Source organism: Heterodontus francisci, chromosome 3, assembly GCF_036365525.1.
Source record: "Heterodontus francisci isolate sHetFra1 chromosome 3, sHetFra1.hap1, whole genome shotgun sequence".
Classification (NCBI taxonomy): domain Eukaryota; kingdom Metazoa; phylum Chordata; class Chondrichthyes; order Heterodontiformes; family Heterodontidae; genus Heterodontus; species Heterodontus francisci.
Genome location: NC_090373.1, coordinates 187,307,047 through 187,332,095, shown reverse-complemented (window position 1 = coordinate 187,332,095; position 25,049 = coordinate 187,307,047). Strand labels below are relative to the sequence as shown.

Below are 25,049 nucleotides of genomic sequence, written 5' to 3'. Positions count from 1 at the left end.
GAATCAACTACGTCACTCTCCATCTTGATGAAGAATTCAATCATATTATTGTTGCTCATCCCCAAGGGCTTTCACACCACTAGATAGTCAATTATTCATCTCTCGTTACACAATACCCAGTCTAGGATGGCCTGTTCTCCAGTCGGTTCCTCAACATATTGGTCCAGAAAACCATCCCGTATATACTTCAAGATTTCCTCCTGTATGGTATTGTGACTAATTTGATTTGCCCAATCTATTTGCAGATTAAATTCACCCATAATTACAGATGTTCCTTTATCGCATGCATCTCTAATTTCCTGTTTAATGCCATTCCCAACATCACTACAGTTTATATACAACGCCCATTAATGTTTTTTGCCCCTTAGTGTTTCTCAGCTCTATCCATACAGATTCCACATCCTCAGAGCTAATATCTTTCCTCACTATTGTGTTAATTTCCTTTTTAACCAGCAATACAACTCCACTGCCTTTTGCTTTTTGTCTGTCCTTCCTAAATACTGAATAACACTGGATGTTCATTTCCCATCCCTGGTCACCTTGCAGCCATGTCTCTGTAATCCCGACTATATCATACCCGTTTACATCTATTTGCACGATTAATTCATCCACTTTATTGCGAATGCTCCACGCGTTAAGGCACAAAGCCTTAAGGCTTGTCTTTTTAACATTATTGCCCCCTTCCCACTATTTTTCACTGTGGCCACAATCTGGACCTTGATTTCTCTGCCTATCACATTTCTTATTCCCCTTACTGTCTTTTGTTCTTGTCTTTGATCCCCTCCTCCTCTGACTCCTTGCAAAGGTTCCCATCCCTCTGCCATTTTAGTTTAAACCTTCCCCAACCACTCTAGCAAATAGTCCCCTGGTCCTACCCAGGTGTAACCCGTCCAGTTTGCACTGGTCCCACCTCCCCCAGAACCAGTCCCAATGTCCCAGGAATCTAAAACCCTGCCCTTCACACCATCTCTTCAGCCACGTATTCATCCAGTATATTCTGCTATTTCTACTCTGACTACTCTGACTATCCTGAGATCACTACCTTTGAGGTCCTAGGATAACTAGGACCCATGCAGGTACCCATAGCAACGCCTTTTTGAAGGAAGTGAGAGGGGATGAAGGACAAGTTGTTCAATGTGAGGGTTGTAAGGAGTTGTAATGTTCTAATAATATAAGAAAACAAGAAATAGGAGCAGGAGTAGGCCATTCGGCCCCTCATGCCTGCCCCACCAATCAGTCAGATCATGGCTGATCTGCCCCAGATCTCAACTCCTCTTTAGTGCCAGCTCCTCATAGCCCTCAACTTGCCAATATTTTAAAAATCTGTCTACCTCCTCTTTAAATACTTTCAGTGATCTGGCCTCCACAATTCTCTGGGGTGGAGAATTCCAGACATTCAGTACGCTCTGAGAGAAGATATTCCCTCACATCTCAGTATTAAATGAGTGTCCCCTTATTCTGTAACAATGTCCCCTAGTTCGAGGTTCCCTCACTCGTGGAAACATCTTCTCAACATTTACCCTAAGTCCCCTCAGAATCATTTACATTTCAATAAGATCACCCCTTATTCTTCTAAACTCTAATGAGTAAAGGCCTAACCTGTTTAGCCGTTCTTGATAAGTCAACCCCTTCATCCCAGGAATCAGCCTAGTGAATCTCTTTTGGACTGCCTCCAATGCCACTATATCCTTTCTTAGATACTGGGACCAAAACTGTACATAGTACTCCAGGTGCGGCCTCACCAACACCCTGTACAGCTGTAACAAGACTTCCCTATTTTTAAATTCCAACCCCCTAACAATAAAGGCCAAAATTTGATTTGCCTTCTTAATTACTTGCTGCACCTTCATGTTAACTTTTTGTGTTTCATGCACAAGAACACCCAGATTGCTCTGTGCTGGACTATTTTGAAGTGTCTCTCCATTTGAATAATCGACTGCCTTTTGATTTTTCTACCAAAGTGCATGACCTCGCACTTTCCTACATTAAACTCCATCTGCCAAGTTTTTGCCCACTCACTCAACCGATCTATAATCCCCTTGCAGATTCCTTATGTCTTCATCCTAACATGCCCTCCCACCTATTTTTGTATCGTCAGCAAATTTGGATATATTAGAGTCTGCCCCCTCCTCCAAGTCATTAATATAGATAGTAAATAATTGAGGTCCTAGAACTTTTTTTTAATTCATTCATGGGATGTGGGCGACACTGGCCAAGCCAGCATTTATTGCCCATCCCTAATTTCCCTTGAGAAGGTGGTTGTGAGCTGCCTTCTTGAACCGCTGCAGTCCATTGCTGTTAGGAAGGGAGTTCCAGGATTTTGACCCAAAATCTGATCCTTGTGGCACTCCACTAGTTACGTCTTTCCAACCTGAAAAAGACCCATTAATCCCGACTCTCTGTCTTCTGTGATACATTACCCCCAATACCTTGCAATAATCTTTTATGTGGCACCTTATCGAATGCCTTCTGGAAATCCAAATACACTACATCTACCAGTTCCCCTTTATCAACTCTGCTTGTTATATCCTCAAAGAACTCTAGCAAATTTGTCAAACATGATTTCCCTTTCACAAAACCATGTTGACTCTGTTTGATTGTGTTAAGCTTTTGTAAATGTCCTGCTATTGCTTCCTTAATAATGGACTCTAGCAATTTCCCAATGACCAATGTTAGGCTGACTGGCCTATAGTTTCCTGCTTTTTGTCTGCCTTCTTGAATAGGGGCATCACATTAGCGGTTTTCCAATCTGCTGGGACCCTCCTGGAATCCAGTGAGTTCTGGAATATTTCGACCAATGCCTCCACTATCTCTGCAGCCACTTCCTTTAAAAACCTTGGATGTAAGCCGTCAGGTCCTGGTGATTTGTCTGCCTTTAGTCCCGTTAGTTTGTCAAATACTTCGTCCCTCGTGATAAAAACTGTTACAAGATCTTTCCTCCCATTAGCTCCTTGCTTATCTGATATCTGTGGGATTTTTCTAGTGTCCTCCGCCGTGAAGACTGTTGCAAAATATTGGTTTAAATTATCTTAGTTGGATTATCCTGGATAGGATTGATGGAAAAAAATCTTCATTTCAATTCAGTGAAGATGCAGGGAACATAAGAAATAGGAGCAGAAGTAGGCCATACAGCCATTCGAGCCTGTCTGCCATTCAATAAGATCATTACTGATCATCTATCTAAACTCCGTCTTCTTGCTCTATCTCCATATTGCTTGATTCACTTATTATCCAAAATCTGTCTGTCTCAGTGTTGAATATATTCATTGACTGAGCATTCACAGCCCTCAGGGGTGGGGAATTCCAAAGGTTTATATCCCGCTGAGTGAAGAAATTCCTCCTCATCTCTGTCCTAAATGACTGACTCTTTATCCTGAGACTGTTACCTCCCCCCTCTAGTTCTAGACTCGCCAGCCAAGGAAAACAGCCTCTGAGCATCTACCCTGTCAAACCCGCCAAGAATTTTATATGTTTCAATGAGATCATCTCTCATTCTTCTAAACTACAGAAAATATAGGCCCATGCATGCTACTAAATCGCTCCTAAATGGACAACCTATTATCCCATGAATCAATCTAAAGTACCTAAGCATGGTGAACTTTGAAGGAAGGAGACAGCGAAGAAGTGGCTGCAATGGTGTATACAGATAAAATTAAGAGAAAGCGGAAATAACGTTATGGTGGAGAAAGAGAGATTGAAGACGAGCACTGAGAGAAGGATCGTCTAACAATCAGATTTTTCTTACTTTCTGACCAGGAGTCCGTAGAGCTACGTGAGCCAAGTCCAAGCTACTCCTGTGTTTGTATGTTTTTATCTCAGTCTCTCAAGTTTTTTTAAAAATCAAGGTGAAAGGGCACTGTCGAGGGGGTGGAGGAAGAGGAATGTGTTGCCAGACTCCTCCCTATTCTCCTCCTTAGGTTAGGCTAATAGAAGTGTTCAAAATTATGAGGTGCTTTGATTGAGTAACTTATTTTTGTTCTTTCATTGGATGTGTGCATTGCTGGCAAGGCTAGCATTTGGTGGTCATCGCTAATTGCCCTTGAAAAGCTGGTGGGGAGCCGCCTCCTTGAACTGCTGTAGTACATCTGGTGTAGGTAGACTTATGGTTCTGCTTGGAAAGGATTCCAGGTTTTTGACCAGCGACAGTGAAGAAACAAGTGATAAAGACCCAAGACAGGATAATGTGTGACTTGGAGGGGAACTTGCAGGTGGTGGTGTTCCAATGTGTCCGCTGTCCTTATCCTTCTAGGTGGTAGAGGTTGCGGGTTTGGAAGGTGCTGTCAAAGGAGGCTTGGCGAGTTGCTGCAGTGCATCTTGTATATGGTACACACTGCTGCCACTGTGCACTGGTGGTGGAGGGAGTGAATATTGAACGTGGTGGATGGGGTGCCGATCAAGCAGGCTGCTTTGTATGGTGTCAAACTTCTTGAGTGTTGTTGGAGCTGCACTGATCTAGGCAAGTGGAGAGTATTCCATCACACCCCTGACTTGTGCCTTGTAGATGGTGGACAGGCTTTGGGGAGTCAGGAGGTGAGTTACTTGCCATAGAATTCCCAGCCTCTGACCTGCTCTTGTAGCCACAGTATTTATGTGGCTGGTCCAGTTCAGTTTCTGGTCAATGGTGACCCCCAGTAGGTTGATGGTGGGGGATTAGCAACGGTCATGCTGTTGAATGTCAAGGGGAGATAGTTAGATTCTTATTGGCAATGGTCGTTGCCTGGTGCGACTGTTACTTGCCACTTATCAGCCCAAGCCTAAATGTTGTCCAGGTCTTGCTGCATGTGGACATGGACTGACTGCTTCAATGTCTGGAGTCACGAATGGTACTGAACATTGTGCATCAACGTAAGATGAACTGTTTCCACTGGTAAGAGGACAATAAGCAGAGGGGCAGATTTAAGAAAATTGGCAAAAGATGGGAGGAGGATAACTTTTTTTAGCGTTATGATGATCTGGAATACACTGCTTGTGTGATGGAAGCAGATTCAGTCGTAACTTTCAAAAGGGAGTTAGTTGGAAATTTACTTGAAACAAAAACATTTGCAGGGCTATGGGGAAAAAGCGAAGGAGTAGGACTAATTAGATAGTACTTTCAAAGAGCGGCACAGGCACGATGGGCTGAATTGTCTCCTGTGCTGTTTTATTTTTGGTGGGGCCTGCCTTGACAGAAGTTTGAAAGCTGTAGTCTAGGAGATTAACTGAATTCCAGGAACGATCAGAGAAATGTAGACATGTTGTTTGAGTTATTCGGAATAGCAAAGTATACTGGATTAGTGCCAGCCCAATCAGCACGTGAAGAGTGAAATCATTGCAGAAAGTAAGCATTGAAGTAGTGACGAATAGGAAAGATGCAGCTGAAAGACTTGAAGTTACTTAGAATGACATAGAATCTATGACACAGAAACAGGCGATTCGGCCCTTCTGATCCATGCTGGCGTTTATGCTCCACACAAGCCTCCTCCCAGCCTTCTTCGTCCACGTATCCTTTTACTCATGTGCTTCCCTAGCTTCCTCTTCAAGGCGTCTGTGTTGCCATGCAAAAAATGAAAGGTTTTGGAGAGTTGTCAAGGTTGGAAGAACAGTGCAATTGGCCAGATGAATTCTGTGAGGTGGGAAAGGGGTGTGTTGAAACACCAGGAGATTTAAAGTTGGGTGACTCGAAGGAGTTGAGGCAGGACTGAAGGGTTTCAGAATGAACAAAAGTACGTGACATTCTTTGGTTTGAAGTTAGTTTAAGAGGGAAACTGTAGATTGTGAAGAATGGAATAAGGTGGGAAGAAGTGAAAATTGAAATTTGAGGAGAATATTGCTGAAATGCAGGATAAAGCGCTGTGGAAGAAGCGGATGTGGCAGGAACTGTTTAGAGTCTCTCGGCCAAAGTGGATTATGAATCTTGAAGTTATAATACATTGCTCGTGATATTGATGGAGAGAAGGAAAAGGAGTTGTGTTTGATTGTGACCTCAGATTTAATTTCACATTTTACTCCTCAGGGTCTCGAGCAGGATGTCATAAGTGTTCTTCAGAATCCTTGTGATGCACAAGATAGGTTTGAATAAAGAAGATCCTTTGGTCTATTTGATTTCATCCATCCAGAAATAGCAACCCCACTGTAGAAGCATAGAATTTGGGTGCTCCGGTTTCCTCCCACAGCCAAAGACTTGCAGGTGATAGGTAAATTGGCCATTGTAAATTGCCCCTAGTGTAGGTAGATGGTAGGGAATATGGGATTAATGTAGGGTTAGTATAAATGGGTGGTTCTTGGTCGGCGCAGACTCGGTGGGCTGAAGGGCCTGTTTCAGTGCTGTATCTCTTAAAAAAAAATAATAATTTGACAGCACAAAGGAAGGCCATTCATCCTATCATGTCTGTGCTAGCTCTCTAAAAGTCATGGAGTCATTACGGCACAGAATGAGGCCATTTTGCCCATCAAGTCCATGCTGGCTCTATGTCGAGCAATCCAACCATTCTCCCACTCTATCCCCATAGCCCTGTAAGTTTATTTCCCTCAAGTACCCATCCAATTTCCTTTTAAAATCATTCATCGTCTCTGCTTCCACCATCCTCGTAGGCTGCAAGTTCCAGGCCATTACCATTCGTTGCGTAAAAAAGTTCTTCCTCACATTCCCCCTGCATCTACTGCCCAAAATCTTAAAGCTATGTTCCCTAGTCCTTGTGCTATCAGCAAATGGGAATGGCTTTCCATTGTCTACCTTATCTAAACCTGTCATAATCTTGTATACCTCTATCAGATCGCTCCTCAATCTCCTTTGCTCCAAGAACGATCAAGCTTCTCCATCTTAATCTTGTAGCTAAAATCCCTCATCCCTGGAACCGTTCTGGTAAATCTCTGCACCCTCTCAAGGACCTTCATATCTTAAAGTCTGGTGACCAGAACTGGTCATACTACTCTCGTTGTGACCTAACCAGAGCTTTATAAAGGTTCAGTATAACTTCCCTGCTTTTGTACTCAATACTTCTTTTTATGAGGCCCAAGATTACATATGCTTTGCTAACTACTCTCTCAATATGTCCTGCCACCTTCAAAGATCTATGTACATGAACCCCCAGGTCCTTCTGTATATGTGCACTTTTTTGAACTGTGCCATTTAGTCTCTCTCTCGATCCCTTCTGCCAAAATGCATCATATCACACTTCTCTATATTAAATTACATCTGTCACTTGTCTGCCCATTCTGCTAGCCCATCTGTGTTGTGTTGCAGTTGACTTGTATCAGCCTCACTGTCCGTGACACCTCCAAGTTTGCTATCATTGGTAAAGTTTGAAATATTGCGCCTTGCGCCTCTCAGCATATGATCACCTTTTTGTCCCGAATAGGCCCTACCCCACCTCTTCCTACCCATTTACTATTTACATGCCGGTAGAAGATTTTTGGGTTCTGGTTTATGTTGACTGCCATTCTATTCTCATATTCTCTCTTTGCCAGTCTTATTGTCCTCTTCACTTCCCCTCTCAACTTATTGTATTTGGCCTGGTTCTCGCTTGAAGAATTCACCTGACATGCATCATACAATCACAGCCATTCCCTTTCTCTTTCCCCATATCCATTTATTTTTTCTTTTTCCAATTTTAAAAGCTATTATGGATTCTGCTTCCACACTGTTTCTGATAGTAGAGCATGGCGACCCGACCCCAACCTGACCGGGCCTGACGACATGTGTCGGGTCGCTCTTCCGGGTCCGGCATTCGGGCTTGGGTCGGGCCGGGTCAGACACGGTGACAGCCAGGACGTCAAGGCAGGAAACGTGCATTTGGACTCCGCACTAGTCTGCAGTGAGCGATTCCATCCAAGGTAGAGCACAACCTCTTTAATATGATCAACTTTATTCCAGTGGTCGGGTCAGACGTGGGAGAAAATCAAAGGACTCTGGCCAGGTCGGGCTCGGGTTGGATATGGTTCTGTCGGCCCTTTATCTGGTAGGGCATTTCATGTCCCGGCAACTAGCTGGGTAAAAACAAAATGCTTCTTATGTCTCATTTCATTCTTTTTGTCACAGAAACAGGAGTAGGCCATTCACATGTATCTTAATTAAACTCAGTCCTTTGTTAAGTACAGATTGTTCAGCATCAGAGGGGGGGGGAAGGACAGAGGGTATTGTGAATACGTGGAAAGGGGTCAGATTAGGAGAAGGGATGGGGTCAGAGGAAAGTGAAGGGGAAGAAGGATCTGGAGGGGCATTGGTACCCATGAGCTGCTGGAGCTTGTCTTCTTTAACACCTGAAAGGAAGAGAAAAAGTTTTTTGTTAATGCGTCGGATAAGACGAAGGATGAAATGAAACTGCAGAGCAGAACAGCTTTGAGAAAGGGAGAGGCGGTGCTTCTGGAGAGAGAGGTCAAGTGTGTACATGTGGTGGCGTTTGGCAGAGTGTGGATCTCAGGATGTGGCGAGAGCAATAAGAGCCTCAGTTTTTCTAGCATCTCTCTTAACTTAAAGCCTCTCATCCCAGGGGTCGTGTTGAGGCTCTTCTATATGCTGTCCATGACCTTCACTTCTTTTTGAACCTAAGTGCGTCTAAATTTGGCTTTTCCGTTGACCTGACCAGGCAGAGCCTCTGTTGCCCTTCTGCTGTTTACAGGTTTATGGCTCTTCACCTCCTTCCCCCATTCCCCTGCATTTACTTTGCGGAAATGGTTCTGTAATTATGGCATTGCTACTAATCTTACAGATTTGCCATGTTTGTACTGGAGAATCAGCTGTAACTCTCAAGACTCTTGGGCGTAAGAATTGCTGTAAAGTCACATTCAGAACTTCAGGATTATGCTGACAGACTATATTTGGTCCATGTCGTCCTTTTGCTTCCTTTGCAGTTGGGCAAATTTCAGTTTTATTGGAGGAGGCCTTTGAACTCAGGATTATTACTGACCAATAGAAATGCCATATTCATCTTCTGTAATGGTCACACTCGTCAATTCTGCTTTCAGATTGAAGGAAGGAAAGTCGAGAATTCTCCAGTAGCATCTGAACCTCCAAATCCTTCAGGACAGTGTCCAATCTGCAGATGGAACCTGAAGCATAAATATAACTTCACAGTAAGTACACTGCATTAAGGAATTATTCATTTGTGTAATAAGGTATTTTAATGAATGGCCTTCATTTTTACAACCATCCAGAGAGTGGTTACCTTTGGAGTATTTGAGGCAAATAGCATCGATGCCTTTAAGGGAAAGTTAGATAAGTAAATGAAGAAGAAAGGAATAGAAGGACATGCAGATGGGGTGAGATGAAGTTGGGTGGGAGAAGACTCCTGTGGAATCTAAACATCGGCTTAAGCCAGTTGGGCTGAATGGCCTGTTAAACTGTGCTGTGATTTCTGTTTATTATGTAAAATACAGTAGTAAGGATCCAATGTGAAATGAGTTTAGGTAACTTTGCCAGTAAATGGATGGTGTGAGAATGGGAACAGTTTTATCCCGAGCTTTTAGGAAGTGCTCCTTGGAGACTGGGACCGAGGAACATTGTTGGGTCATATTGAGCATGCTTAATGCTGATGCTGGGTGCACGGAATGAAAAGTGGTCCATTCCCTAGCATTGATATGTCAGAATGTGTGTCAGCTTATCTCACACCCGTCCGTAGGTCAGAGGTGCAAGCTTTGAGATCTGTCCACGACTTGAGCACTAGGCTGACACTCCATCTTGAATCAATTCTGCAACCTCACTATTGCTACACATCTTTTCGAAAGCAAGACATCTGAAACTGGGCACAGTGACCTCAGATTCCGTTACTACCCCCTGACCCAGCCCCCCCACACCCCCTTGTATTTGCACCAAGGGGCATACCTGACCTTGGTCAAACTAATAATGTGGTTTGAAAGAACTTAAGAGTTTTGGGTGTACTTAAGTTCACATCTAATAGAACATGAGGAAAAATCTTTTTATCCAGCAAATGGCTCTGGAATTCATTGCCTGAGGGTGTGGGAGAAGCAGATTCAACTGTAGCGTTCAAAAGGAAATTGGATAAACACCCAAAGAGAGAAAGTTTGCAGGGCTACTGGGAAAGGGCAAGAAAGTGGGACTAGCTGAGTTGCTCTTGCAGAGAGCTGGCACAGACGCGATTGACAAATGGCCTCCTTCTGTGCTGCAATCATTCTTTGAGCCTGTGATATAGCCAGATCTCCATGATGTTCAACGGATCCCTCCTCCAAACCCATCTCCAAAACTGATGGCCATTCTAATTGCTATTCAAGCATTCACTGACCAGACCAGGCAGAGACTTCACTGACCATTGGATGTGAAGCACATCATGGCCAAGAATGCAGTGTTCACTCAGCGCTCAGAAGGCTGCTGCAAATACAGTGAGCCAAAATTGGAGTGTGAATCAATTCTGAGTTAATCCGAGGCCCCGCTCAGGCGGATGCCAAAAGGTATTGTGGCAGTAGCAAGAGGAGCAACAGTGGGTTTGCCTGGTATCTTGGACAATGCTCTTCGCTCAACTAGTGACAATGGGAAAAATAAATCACATTGACTGTTCTTTCATCTTGTGTTTGCTTTAAGGAAGCTTGGCTGTTGCATTTAGTTACATAATGGTCACAACACTATTTCTCAACAACATGATATGCTTTATAAATGCAAGTCTTTCTTTTAAGAAATGTCTTCAGCCGTCTTAAGCTCTGGAATTCCCTTCCTAAACCACTGCACCTCTCCACTTTTCTCTGCTTTAGGATGCTCCTTAAAATCTATCTCTTTGACCAAGCTTTTGGTTACCTGTCTCAATAACTGCTGATGTGGTTTGGTGTCTAATTTCACCTGTGTACACCAATCAGCATCAATGACATGGGTAGAAAGAGGGATGAGGTCCTGCAGGCAGATTTTAGGGAGCTAGGAAAGAAATGAGCAAGCGGGACCTCAAAGGTAATAATCTCGTGCTAGTGAGTATAGCAATAGAAGGGAACATAGGTAATAGGAGCAGGAGTAGGCCAATTGGCCCCTCGAGCCTGTTCTGCCATTCAACTAGATTATGGCTGATCTTTTACCTCAATGCTATTTTCCCGCACTATCCCCATATTCCTTGATGCCTTTAATATCTAGAAGTTTACCGATCTCTGTCTTGAACATACTCAATGACTCAGCCTCCACTGCCATCTGGGGTAGAAAATTCCAACGATTCACCACCCTCTGAGTAAAGAAATACCTCCTCATCTCAGTCCTAAATGGCCTACCCCTTATTCTGAGACTGTGTTCCCTGGTTCTCGACCCCCCCGCAGCCAGCGAACACATCCTTCCTGCATCTACCGTGAAGAATTTTATATGCTTCAATGAGATCACCTCTCTTCTAAACTCTAGAGAATACAGGCCCAGCCTCCTTATAGGACAATCCTGCCATCCCAGGAATTAATCAGGTGAATCTTCATTGTACTCCCTCAATGGCAGGAATATCCTTCCTTGGGTAAGGAGACCAAACTGTACACGGTACTCCAGTGCGGCCTCACCAATGTACCAATTGCACCAAGACCAGACTTCTTTACTCCTGTAATGGGTGGTTGATGGTCGGCACAGACTCGGTGGGCCGAAGGGCCTGTTTCAGTGCTGTATCTCTCTATGACTCTACTCAAATTCGCTTGCAGTAAAGGCCGACTTACCATATTGTTTCCAGATTGCTTGCTGCACCTGCATGTTAGCTTTCAGTGACTCATTAACAAGGACACCCTTTGGATATCAACACTTCCCAACCTCTCACTATTTAAGAAATACTCTGTATTTTTGCTTTTCCTATCAAAGTGGATAACTTCACGTTTTTCACATTATGTTCCATCTACCATGTTCTTGCCTACTCACTTAGCTTGTCTAAATCCCCCGAAGCCTCTGTGCATCCTTCTCACAACTCACATTCCCACTTTGTTTTGTGTCATCAGTAAACTTGGAAATATACATATCCAAATCATTGATGCAGATTGTGAATAGCTGGATGCCCCCTGCCCCAGCATTGATCCTTGCTGCACCCACTAGCCTGCCAACCTGAGAATGACCCATTTATTCCTACTGTCTGTTTTCAGTCGATTAACCAATTCTCAATCCATGCCAGTTTATTAACCCCAATTCCATGTGCTCTAATTTTATTTACTAACCTATTGTGTGGGACCTTATCAAAAGCCTTCTGAAAATCCAAATATACCACATCCACTGGTTCCCCCCTTATCTGTTCTGCTAGTTACATCCTCAAAATAGCCACGTGGGAGTATGATGTCATGGCGGTAACAGAGACCTGGCTGAAAAAAAGAGCAAGACTGTGTACTAAATATTCCTGGATACAAGGTGTTCAGGAAAGATAGGGAAGGAAGGAAAGGAGGAGGAGTGGCAGTATTGATTAAGGAGAACATTACAGTGCTGGAGAGGATGTCCTAGGGGGGTCAAGGACCGAATCTATTTGATTAGAGCTAAGAAACAATAGAGTTACCATTAACTACTGGGTGTATTGATTGACAAAGAGGAGGTGTTAGAAAGGCTGGCTGTACTTATAAGTCATCCGGACCGGATCAGATGCATCAGAGTATATTGAGAGAAATCAGGGTAGAAATTGCAGAGGCACTGGCCATAATCTTCCAATCCTCCTTATGTAGAGGGGTGATGCCAGAGAATTGCAAATGTTGCACCCTTCAAAACAGGGTGTAAGGATAAGCCCAACAACCCAACAGCCTATCAGTCTAACCTTGATGGTGGGAAAGCTTTTCAAAACGATAATCTGGGACAAAATTAACAGTCATTTGGAGAGATGTGGATTGTTTAAGGAAAGCCAGCACAGATTTGTTGAGGGCAAATCGTGTTTAACTAACTTGATTGATTTTTTTTGATGAGGTAACAGATGGTTGATGAGGGTAATGCAGTTGATATGGTGTACATGGATTTCCAAAAGGTGTTTGATAAATGCCACATAGCAGGCTTGTCAGCAAAGTTAAAACTCATGGAATAAAAGGGACAGTGGCAGCATGGATAAGAAGTTGGCTGAGTGACAGAGAGTAGTGGTGAATGGTTGTTCTTCGGACTAGAGGAAGATATATAGTGGAGTTCCTCAGGGTTGGTACTAGGACTGTTGCTTTTCGTGATATGTATTAATGACCTAGACTTGGGTGTGCAGGGCACAATTTCAAAATTTGAAGATGACACAAAACTTGGAAGTATTGTGAACTGTGAGGGGGATAGTGATAGACTTGAAGAGGGCATAGACAGGCTGGTGGAATGGACAGATAGGTGGCAGATGAAATTTAATTCAGAGAAGTGTGAAATGATACATTTTGGTAGGAAGAATGAGGAGAGGCAATACAAAATAAAGGATACACTTCTAAAGCGGGTGTAGGAGCAGAGGGACTGGTGCTTAATGTGCACAAATCATTGAAGGTGATAGGGCAGGTTGAGAAAATGGTTAATCAATAAAGAGTAAAAAAGCAAGGAAGTTATGGTGAACCTTTAAGAAATACTGAGTTGGCCTGAACTCGAGTTTTGTGTCCAATTCTGGGCACCACAATTTAGGAAAGATGTTAAGGCATTGGAGGGGGTGCAGAAAAGATCCATGAGAATGATTCCAGGGATGAGAGACTTCAGTTACATGGATAGATTGGAGAAGCTGGGGCTGTTCTCCTTAAAAAGCAGAGAAGGTTGAGAGGGGATTTGATAGAGGTGTTCAAAATCGTAAGGGAGTCTAGACAGAGTAGATAGGAAGAAACTGTTGCCATTGGTGGAAGGATGCTGAACCAGAGGACACAGATTTAAGGTGAATGGCAAAAGAACCAAAGGTAACAAGATGGTGGAGGTAGATTCAATTGGCGCTTTCAAAAAAAAATTTATATGAAGAAAAAAAAAATTGCAAGGCTCGGGGGAAAAGGCAGGGAGCTGAGTTGCTCTCTGGGAGCCATCACGGACATGATAGGCCGAATGGCCTCATTCTGTGTTGTTACCATTCTATGACTCTATGATTAATGCTCCTGTGAAGTGCCTTGGAAAGCTTGATTACATTACTGTGGTTTAATATCTAATAATAATACATATGTTCCCACAATATTGTGTAAGGAATTGGTGGACCAGAAACTTGTGTTTAATTGCATTCTGTTGTACAGCATCTGAGATTATGTCCAACAGTGTTGAACGGAGACTGGAATTAACATTGGACATGTCAACTGAGAGTCATTATAGTTTTGTAATGGATGAATGAGGAGTGAAAGTGTGACTGAACCTGGTGAATGTGTTCCACCTAGATACGTGCTGTCCTGCACTGCGCCGTCATACAACAGGAAGCTTTCTATGCATTCCTTTTAGCAAGTACCTGGGTGTGTTGTATAAGTACATTGAGTACTTGTGGAGCAGAGTAGCATAATTTGTTTCTCAACTCCAGGTCAGTGACTTATTAGCGACTGACCTTTCCTATTCAGTGGCTCTGCAGCCTTCACTTAGGTGTTACGTGCTGCATAATGTATCCATCTGAGTATGAGACGTGAGCACATAATCTAGACTGACATTCCATTGCAGTGCCAAGGAAGTGCTGTACTGTCAGAGGTGCCAGCTTTCGATAAGATGTTAAACTGAGGCCCTGAATGCCTTCTTGGGCGAATATATAAGATCCCACGGTATTACTTGAAGAAGAGCAGGGGTGTTCTCAGGTATCCTGACCAATATTTATCCCTCAACCAAATCCTTATCATGATCACTTTGCTGTTTTTTGGGACCATATTATGAACAAATTTGCCACCAAGTTTCCAACATGACAACAGTGACTACACTTCAAAAATTCTTTGGTGGCTGTGAAGCACCTTGGATCATTCTGAGGTCAAGAAAGGCACTATAGAAATACAAGTCTGGTTTCAGGATAGTTTTAGATCAGCTTCCAGCCCCATATCCTCTCCGTTATATAAGACCGCTTACTTCCCACCCCGTAACATCATCGTCCTCCGTCCTACTTCATCCCATCTGTTACTTTACTCTCATCCTTGTTTTTGCTACCTCATGGCCGGATGTCATTGAAAGTTCTTCACACAGTGAATTACTGCTCAAACTCTAGAGATTGTTGTCGTGAAAGGCTCTACCAGTAACAGCCCACGCACAGCCTTGAGATGAATGACCAGCCAGTCATTTGTTTTTCTCTCTCGCGGGTGATATTTGCTCAGGGTTCATTGCTGGCTGGGACATGAGGGAGAACTTCCTGCTTAGGATTGTCCTGGCTTGAACCCACAGCTTTCTAACCCAGAAGTGATGGTACACCTGACTGAGCCAAGCTGGCAGGGTGTGGTGCAGTTACTGTTGTAAAGCAAAAGGGATGCAATGGGCAGTGTCACATGTTACCAGTCTAACTGTATTGTAAATGTTAAGTTTGAGTGCTCCTTATGAAAACATTTTCTCCTGTTACGGTTTCTGTCAGTGCTAAACTAAAAGCAGCACAGCTACTTTGGTAATTGCCATTTTGCAGGCCACAGAAATAATGGGACAATAATGAAGAAATATGTGGCTTTTAATGAAAGTTAAGTTTCTTGCATCGCCTTAAAAAAAGATTTGCATTTACATAGGACCTCAAGACATCCATAAAGTGCTTTACAGCCAGTGACGTACTTTTGAAGTGTAGTCAATGTTGTAATGTAGGAAATGTGGCAGTCAATTTGTGCACAGCAAGCTCCCACAAACAGCAGTATGACAATAAACAGATAATCTGGTTTTTTGTGATGTTGGTTGAGGGGTAAATGTTGGCCTTCCTTGCTCTTCTTTGAAGTAGTGGCATGGGTTTTTTTATGTCCACAGTTCATCTCCGACAGTACTGCACTCCCTCAGTATTGCACTGGAGCATCAGTATGAATTTTATGCTCAAGTCTCTGGAGTAGGATTTTAGCCCACAACCTTTTGGCTCAGAGGTGAGTGTGCTACCAGCTGAACCAATATGTGGTTGGAATGCAGAATGACCGAAATGTGCCAAGCCTATTTCAACAACACCTTCCAAACCCATGACTTCTGCCATCTTGAAGGACAAGAACAGTGGACACATGGGAACACCACCACCTGCAAGTTCCTCTCCATGTCGTACATCATCCTGACTTGGAAATATACTGCCATTCTTTCACTGTCGCCAGGTCAAAAACCTGGAGTTCCCTCCCTAACATCACTGTGGGTCTACCTACACCAGATATACTGCAGCGGTTCAAGAAGGTGGCTCACTGCCACCTTATCAACGGCATCTAGGGATGGACAACAAATGCTGGCCTTGTCAGTGATGCTCACATCCCGTGAAACAATATTAAAAAAAAATTCTTGCCTAACAAAAACCTCAGTCAGTTGATCCCCAGTCTCAACAACCTTTTGGGTAAAAGTGTTGCAGATTTTCGCCATCCTTTATGTGAAGAGATGCTTTCTGACATCACCCCCAAATGACCTGGTTCTAATGTGAAGATTCCCCTGCTTTGGACTCCCCCCACCAGTTTCTCTCTATATACCCTATAAACTCCTTCAGTCATCTTTAACAGCTCAATTAGATCACCTCTTGACCTTTTATAGTCAAAGGATTAGAAGCCTAGTCTTTAACAGTGTAAACACAAGGAGCCGGCCCGACATAGAGTCATAGAGTGATACAGCACTGAAACAGCCCCTACGGCCCACCGAGTCTGTGCCGACCATCAGCCACCCATTTATACTAATCCCACATTACCTACCACATCCCCAACTTTCCTTAATTCTCCTACCACCTACCTACACTAGGGGCAATTTACAATAGCCAAATTACCTATCAACCTGCAAGTCTTTGGCTGTGGGAGGAAACCGGAGCACCCGACGGAAACCCACGCGGTCACAGGAAGAACTTGCAAACTCCGCACAGGCAGGACTCAGAACCGGACCCGGGTCATTGGAGATGTGAGGCTGCGGTGCTAACCACTGTGCCGCCCCTTTTTTTGTATGTATGTGTAAAGTCAGAACACCCAACTTGTCTACAGAAACAGGCTGCCCTAAGTCAGTGCGGAAGAGCAGTGCTCGAATAATGTGGTCCTGAAAGAGGATCCAGTTTAAGCACGAGGATAAAGCACTCTGAGTAAGCCAGTCACTCCTTTATTTGCAGACTATAGATTCCGCTCCCAACCCCCTTCACCTTTTTTAAGCTATCGTTTCACTTTAAAAAGGCTTAACTAGATAATCAATATTTACCTCAAATTCTGGAATTTTGGAGTCTTTAGAAATCTCTTGTCCAGCTGAGATTGGCAAGTTCTCAAGAATGTGGTTGTGCTGAATGTAAAGTAAATATGTTTCACTGCACCAAACAATAGAAGCTGTTTCCTTACTCAAATATTGGGTGCTGGACTTCCCTTGGCTTTTAAATTAAATTAGTATTTTACTAGCTGAGCCCTAAAATTGTCTAATTAAAAAAAATTGCAAAGCTGGTTAGCTAGCTAGCAGAGTCGGGTGTCTATATAGCACAAAGTGTAAGGAATTTTCTTTGGCGGAGATCTGTTGAAATTGCTGTGTCACTGAACTCAAAGCTGTGGTGGTCTGTAATTGGAAGGGGAGCTCAGAAGGTCTAGAATAACGATGGGGGTCACTTAAGAATATCTAAAGAAAGAAAATTGGCTGGGTTAAAAAAATGCAGTTAAGAGAGTGATTTGCTTCTTAAGGATCTTACGGCCAGGCTTGGTGGGGAGAGCAGAGTGATTAAATGAGTGGGGGAAACATGTATAGCTGCCAAATAAACACTTAGTCACTGGAAATTGGCTGATTTGGCAAGTCATCTTTTTCAGATTGGTAATTAGTGCTTTTGGATAGGGAATGAAAGTGGCCAGTGCTTTCCCTCCCCTTGACTCATATAGTTGCACTTAGTATATGGTCCACGGACCACCCGGCATCGACCTACGCACCGGAAACGACAACGGCAAACCCAGCCCTGCCGACCCTGCAAAGTCTTCCTTACTAACATCTGGGGGCTTGTGCCAAAGTTAGGAGAGCTGTCCCACAGACTAGTCAAGCAACAGCCTGACATAGTCATACTCACGGAATCATACCTTACAGACAATGTCCCAGACACTGTCATCACCATCCCTGGTATGTCCTGTCCCACTAGCAGGACAGACCCACCAGAAGTGGTGGCACAGTGGAATACAGTTGGGTGGGAGTTGCCCTGGGAGTCCTCAACATCGACTCCGGACCCCATGAAGTCTCATGGCATCAGGTCGAACATGGGCAAGGTAACCACCTGCTGATTACCACCTACCGCCCTCCCTCAGCTGATGACTCAGTACTCCTCGATGTTGAACACCACTTGGAGGAAGCACTGAGGGTGGCAAGGGCACAAAATGTACTCTGGGTGAGGGACTTCAATGTCCATCACCAAGAGTGGCTCGGTAGCACCACTACTGACCAAGCTGGCCGAGTCCTAAAGGACATAGCTGCTAGACTGGGTCTGCGGCAGGTGGGGGAACCAACACGAGGGAAAAACATACTTGACCCCGTCCTCACCAATCTGCCTGCCGCAGATCCTTCTGTCCATGACAGTATTGTTAGGAGTGACCACCGCACAGTCCTTGACGAGTCGAAGTCCCGCCTTCACATTGAGGATACCATCCATCGTGTTGTGTGGCATTATCACCGTGCTAAATGGGATAGATTTCGAACAGATCTAGCAATGCAAAACTGGGCATCCATGATGCCCTGTGGGCCATCAGCAGCAGCAGAATTGTACTCAACCACAATCTGTAACCTCATGGCCCGGCATATCCCCCACTCTACCATTACCATCAAGCCAGGAGACCAACCCTGGTTCAATGAAGAGTGCAGGAGGGCATGCCAGGAGCAGCACCAGGCATACCTCAAAATGAGGTGTCGACCTGGTGAAGCTACAACACAGGACTACTTGCGTGCCAGACTGCGTAAGCAGCATGCGATAGACAGAGCTAAGCGATCCCATAACCAACGGATCAGATCTAAGCTCTGCAGTCCAGCCACATCCAGCCGTGAATGGTGGTGGACAATTAAACAACTAACTGGAGGAGGTGGCTCCACAAATATCCCCATCCTCAATGATGGGGGAGCCCAGCACATCAGTGCGAAAGATAAAGCTGAAGCATTTGCAACAATCTTCAGCCAGAAATGCCGAGTTGATGATCCATCTCGGCCTCCTCCTGAAGTCCCCAGCATCACAGATGCCAGACTTGAGCCAATTCGATTCATTCCACGTGATATCAAGAAACGACTGAAGGCACTGGATACTGCAAAAGCTATGGGCCCTGACAATATTCCAGCAATAGTACTGAAGACTTGTGCTCCAGAAATTGCTGAGCCCCTAGCCAAGCTGTTCCAGTCCAGCTACAACACTGGCATCTACCCTGCAATGTGGAAAATTGTCCTGTACACAAAAAGCAGGACAAGTCCAGCCCGGCCAATTACCGCCCCATCAGCCTACTCTCAATCATCAGTAAAGTGATGGAAGGTGTCATTAACAGTGCCATCAAGCGGCACTTGCTTCGCAATAACCTGCTCAGTGACACTCAGTTTGGGTTCCGCCAGGACCACTCAGCTCCTGACCTCATTACAGCCTTGGTTCAAACATGGACAAAAGAGCTGAACCCAAGAGGTGAGGTGAGAGTGACTGCCCTTGACATCAAGGTAGCATTTGACTGAGTATGACATCAAGGAGCCCTAGCAAAACTGAGGTCAATGGGAAACAGGGGGAAAACCCTCCGCTGGCTGGAGTCATACCTAGCGCAAAGGAAGATGGTTGTGGTTGTTGGAGATCAATCATCTGAGCTCCAGGACATCATTGCAGCAGTTCCTCAGGGTAGTGTCCTGGGCCCAACCATCTTCAGCTGCTTCATCAATGACCTTCCTTCAATCATAAGGTCAGAAGTGGGGATGTTCGCTGATGATTGCACAATGTTCAGCACCATTCGTGACTCCTCAGGTACTGAAGCAGTCTGCAGCAAGACCTGGACAATATCCAGGCTTGGGCTGTTAAGTGGCAAGTAACATTCGCGCCACACAAGTGGCAGGCAATGACCATCTCCAACAAGAGAGAATCTAACCATCTCCCCATGACATTCAATGGCATTACCATCGCTGCATACCCCACTATCAACATCCTTAGGGCTACCATTGACCAGAAACTGAACTGGAGTAGCCATATAAATACTGTGGCTACAAAAGCAGGTCAGAGGCTAGGAATCCTGCGGCGAGTAACGCACCTCCTGACTCCCCAAAGCCTGTCCACCATCTACAAGGCACAAGTCAGGAGTCTGATGGAATACTCTCCACTTACCTGGATGGGTGCAGCTCCAACAACAGTCAAGAAGTTCGACACCATCCAGGACAAAGCAGTCCGCTTGATTGGCACCTCATCTACATACATTCACTCCCTCCACCACCGACGCACGTGGCAGCAGTGTGTGAGATCTACAAGATGCACTGCAGCAATGCTCCAAGGCTCCTTAGACAGCACCTTCCAGACCCGCGACCTCTACCAACTAGAAGGAGAAGGGCAGCAAATACATGGGAACACCACCACCTGCAAGTTCCCCTCCAAGTCACACACCATCCTGACTTGGAACTATATCACCGTTCCTTCACTGTCGCTGGGTCAAAATCCTGGAACTCCCTTCCTAACAGCACTGTGGGTATACCTACCCCAAATGGACTACAGCGGTTCAAGAAGGCAGCTCACCACCACCTTCTCAAGGGCAATTAGGGATGGGCAATAAATGCTGGCCTGGCCAGTGACGCCCACATCTCATGAATGAATAAAAAAAAATGTTTTATATGTGAGCTAGAGAGAGTGTAAGCTGGCTCTTTTTAGTGAATCCAATCCTTTTCTCATCCCTTGTCCATACATGGATGCATTTCAGTGAATCAAGGGGTATGGTGAGCGGACGGGAAAGTGGAGTTGAATCCTAAGATCAGCCATAATCGTTTTGAATGGCGGAGCAGGCACTATGGGCCATATGGTCTACTCCTGCTCCTATTTCTTGTGTGTTTGTGTGTCCTTGGTGTGATCCAGAATAGGAAACTTGGCTAATTCTTTCTCCTACTTTTCTCATGCCCCATAGCTGTTGGACATTGATTCCAGTTTTAATGATCCTTCTGCCTAGGCTATCAGTTAACTTGATCCACTTGCCTCAGCTGGTAGCATCTCCCAACCTCCTTAGTGATCCAGCAGGTTGTGGGTTGAAGTCACACTTCCGATCTTGAGTGCATAAGTTGGGCAGACTCCAAGATCCTGCACCAAAAGTAGAGGTGGATGCATGGCACCATGAGAAGAGCAGAGAGTTTCTTTCGCCAAAACAATTAAAGGAAGAACAGGTTAACTTTGTTTTTCCCTGAACAGATGGTACCAGAGATGCGGGACTTTAGTTATGTGAAGAGACTAGACACATTGAGATTGTTCTGCTTAGAATAGAGAAAGTTGAGGGGGAGGTTTAATAGAGGTTTTCAAAATTAGAGGGGGTTTGATAGTTTAAATAAGGAGAAACTGTTTCCACTGACAGGAGGGTCAGTTACCAGAGGACACAGATTTAAGGTAATTGGCAAAAGAAGCAGAGGGAAGATGAGGGGATTTTTTTTTTATAGAGCAAGTTGTTATGATCTGGACTGCACTGCCTGAAATGGTGGTGGAAGCAGATTCAATAATTTTCAAAAGGGAATTGGATAAAAACTTGAAAGGGAAAGGTTTTCAGGGTTGTGGGGAAAGGGCAGGGGAGAGAAACTAATTGGATATCTCTGTCAAAAAGGCACAATAGGCTGAATAGCCTTCACCTGTACTATAACATTCAATAATTCTACGTTACTCATAATTTGATAGATTTAACTTAGTGATCAACAAAAACAGTTACACGAGCTTCAAGCTGAGGGAATTAATCTTAGTAAGGAATAGACTATGCCTTTTAGATGTATGCAGACTCCTCAGTTGGAAGAAGCTACAAATAAATGACAAAACACCAAACTGGGAAGACAAAGGACTTCCGCGTTTGTATTGAGCTTGGATTGACCGAAGAGCGATGCACACACCTGTGAAGATTTTCACACACTGGATCATCCTGTCTTTCGTCCAATGGAGGATAGTTGAGGGAGGGTTGAAGACGAGTTGAAGAAGAGGGTTGTATCTATGTATCAAAATTTTATTAATAAACATTCGAGACTTGCCATGGAAGTCCTTTGCTGAAAGGATTTGTCAAGACTTCACAAGAAAGTCCCCAGAGTGCAAGTTTTTTCTCAATGGAGTGCTCTGAATGGTTGCAGCACAAATGTTGAGTGCCGTAGAGTGAGACAAATGTTAATTCACTTCCTGCTGCACTCTGTTCCAGATCTAACCTGTAGAAAGGAGGAAGGAGGCGGAGGTGTGTCTGGGAGTGAGTTTCTCGATAAGGCAGGGAAAGTCTGAAAAGGGAGCAGTAGCTGGCTTCTCCTGGCATTCTCTGTAGGCAGTGTTCTCTGAGCAAAACATGGTGCCCTCCCACATGCATCAAATATAGGACATGAGTGATGATTTCAAAGGGTGCTTGGTAAAAACATATGCTGCCTTCTTCCTCAAGTTTGTTGATGTGGCGATTTGTCATGTAATTATATTGAGCTATATGTTCCCTCCCTGGAACGAGAGGGCACAACCTGAAAATTATAGCTAGGCCATTCAGGCATTATGGTAGGAAGTATTCCTTCCTATAAAGGGTCGTGAAAATCTGGAGCGCACTCCCCCAAAGAGCTGTTGAGGTTCCAGGTCAATTGAAAAGGTCAAACTTCAAATTGTTAGATTTTTGGTAGGCAAGGTTATTCGGGATTACAGCATCAAGGCAAGTTAAGATATAGATCAGCCACGATGAAATTGAATGGCGGAACAGACTCAAACAGCTAAATGGCATATTCCTGTTTCTGTTAAATGACGCCCACCCACACAAACCCCCCCCCCCCCCCCCCCCCCCCGGCCAGGCAGTTCGTACTGACTGGTCAGATGTCAGCTGTTTTCTCTTGTTGCTTTCTACTAGGACGTGATGCTGCTCAGTCAGTTCATCCGCTCGGATGGAGGGATGTTACCACGGCGAATCACGGGGCTTTGCTTCGAGGAGCATAAAAAGATCGAAATCTGTGTGAAGATGGCTCACCGAGCAGGTAATCCCTTTTTTGTGTGACTTTGAATTGGATGTTGAGTTTTGCCTCACTTTGTTAGCAACTATGCTGTTTCCCTTTGTAGCTAATGGACAAGCATCTGGTTCCCCTATAGCTTCTGTTGGCTACTGCACATTATACCCTGTGGGACTGCTACTCTTTAATTAATTCACTCCCTTCCTGCCCAAATTTCTGTCTCAAGGTAGCTTTATTTTTACCAACTTGTGTGTATCCCAAAGCTGTGTGCTATTTTCCAATTGAGATGTTTCACTGCTTGCTTTCAGACCCATGCCAGTGATGTTATTGGTCCAGTTGCCATCTCTTCCCCTGCCCCTTCCCTGCATCCCCCCCAACCAACCCCTGCAAAGAAAGTGAAAAATAAGCTGTGGAGAGAGATGATACATTGTTCTAACGAGAAGCCATTTTTGGCAGATGATGAAAATCATTCCAGAGGAGATGACATGGTTCAAGGGCTATGAAAAGGTTAATTCAAGAGGCTGATAGCTAGTCAACACTTGTGTACTGGACTGTGCTCAGTACTGAACTCCCACCTGGCTGCTTCCCAACAGAGAGGGAAGGGAAAGTAGAAAATGATCTCCCCCAAACTTCAAGCATGTACTCTGTCTCAAGACACGACATTGAAAGAAATGTGACCACATTTATTTGCCAGTCATGCTGTCCTGGCTGTGAAATGGTTGTAATGTCATAGAGTTATACAGCACAGCAACAGGCCCTTCGGCCCATTGTGTCTGTGCCGGCCATCAAGCAACTAACTATTCTAATCCAATTTTCCAGCACCTGGCCCGTAGCCTTGTATGCTATGGCGTTTCAAGTGCTTATCTAAATACTTCTTAAATGTTGTGAGGGTTCCTGCCTCTACCACCTCCTCAGGAAGTGCGTTCCAGTTTCCAACCACCCTCTGGGTGAAAAAAATTTTCCTCAAATCCCCTCTTAACCTCCTGCCCCTTACCTTAAATCTATGTCCCTGGTTATTGACATCTCCGCTAAGGGAAAACATTTCTTCCTATCTACCCTATCTATGCCCCTCATAATCATATCTCCCCTCAGCCTTCTCTGCTCTAAGAAAAACAGCCCTAGCCTTTTCAGTCTCTCTTCATAGCTGAAATGCTCCAGCCCAGGCAGTATTCTGGCGAATCTCCTCTGCACCCTCTCCAGTGCAATCACATCCTTCCTATAGTGTGGTGCCCTGAATTGTACACAGTACTCCATCTGTGGCCTAACTAGCATTTTATACAGCTCCATCATAACCTCCCTGCTCTTACATTCTATGCCTCGGCTAATAAAGGCAAGTATCCCATATGCTTTCCTAATCACTTTATCTACCTGTGCTGCTGCCTGCAGTGATCTATGGACAAGCACACCAAAGTCCCTCTGATCCTCTGTACTTCCTCGAGTCCTACCATCCACTGTATATTCCCTTGCCTTGTTGGTCCTCCCAAAATGCATCACCTCACACTTCTCAGGATTAAATTTCATTTGCCACAGCTCCGCCCATTTTACCAGCCCATCTATATCTCCTGTAATCTAAGGCTTTCCTCCTCACTATTTGTGACACCACCAATTTTCATGTCATCTGCGAACTTACTGATCATACCTCCCATATTCATGTCTAAATCATTAATGTACACTACAAACAGCAAGGATCCCAGCACTGATCCCTGTGGTACACCACTGGTCACAGGCTGACACTCACAAAACAACTCTCGACCATTACCCTCTGCAACCTGCCATTAAGCCAATTTTGGATCCAATTTGCCAAATTGCCTTAGATCCCATTGGCTTTTACCTTCTTAACCAATCTCCCATGCGGGACCTTATCAAAAGCCTTACTGAAGTCCATATAGACTACATCAAATGCTTTACCCTCATCTACACATTTCTTCGCCTCAAAAAATTCAATCAAGTTAGTCAGAAACGATCTCCCCCTGACAAAGCCATGCTGACTATCCCTGATTAATCCCTGCCTCTCCAA

At 44.5% G+C, this 25,049-nt stretch overlaps 1 protein-coding gene across 1 annotated transcript in view; it reads left to right on the top strand.

The window, feature by feature from the left end:
* mrps18a (mitochondrial ribosomal protein S18A) overlaps positions 1 to 25,049 on the top strand; it is a 120,872-nt gene that overhangs the window by 8,826 nt on the left and 86,997 nt on the right. The window contains exons 3-4 of the mRNA XM_068027909.1: positions 8,944 to 9,051; positions 22,936 to 23,059. Of these exons, the coding sequence (XP_067884010.1) occupies positions 8,944 to 9,051; positions 22,936 to 23,059 (232 nt within the window). The remainder of the gene's footprint in view (positions 1 to 8,943; positions 9,052 to 22,935; positions 23,060 to 25,049) is intronic.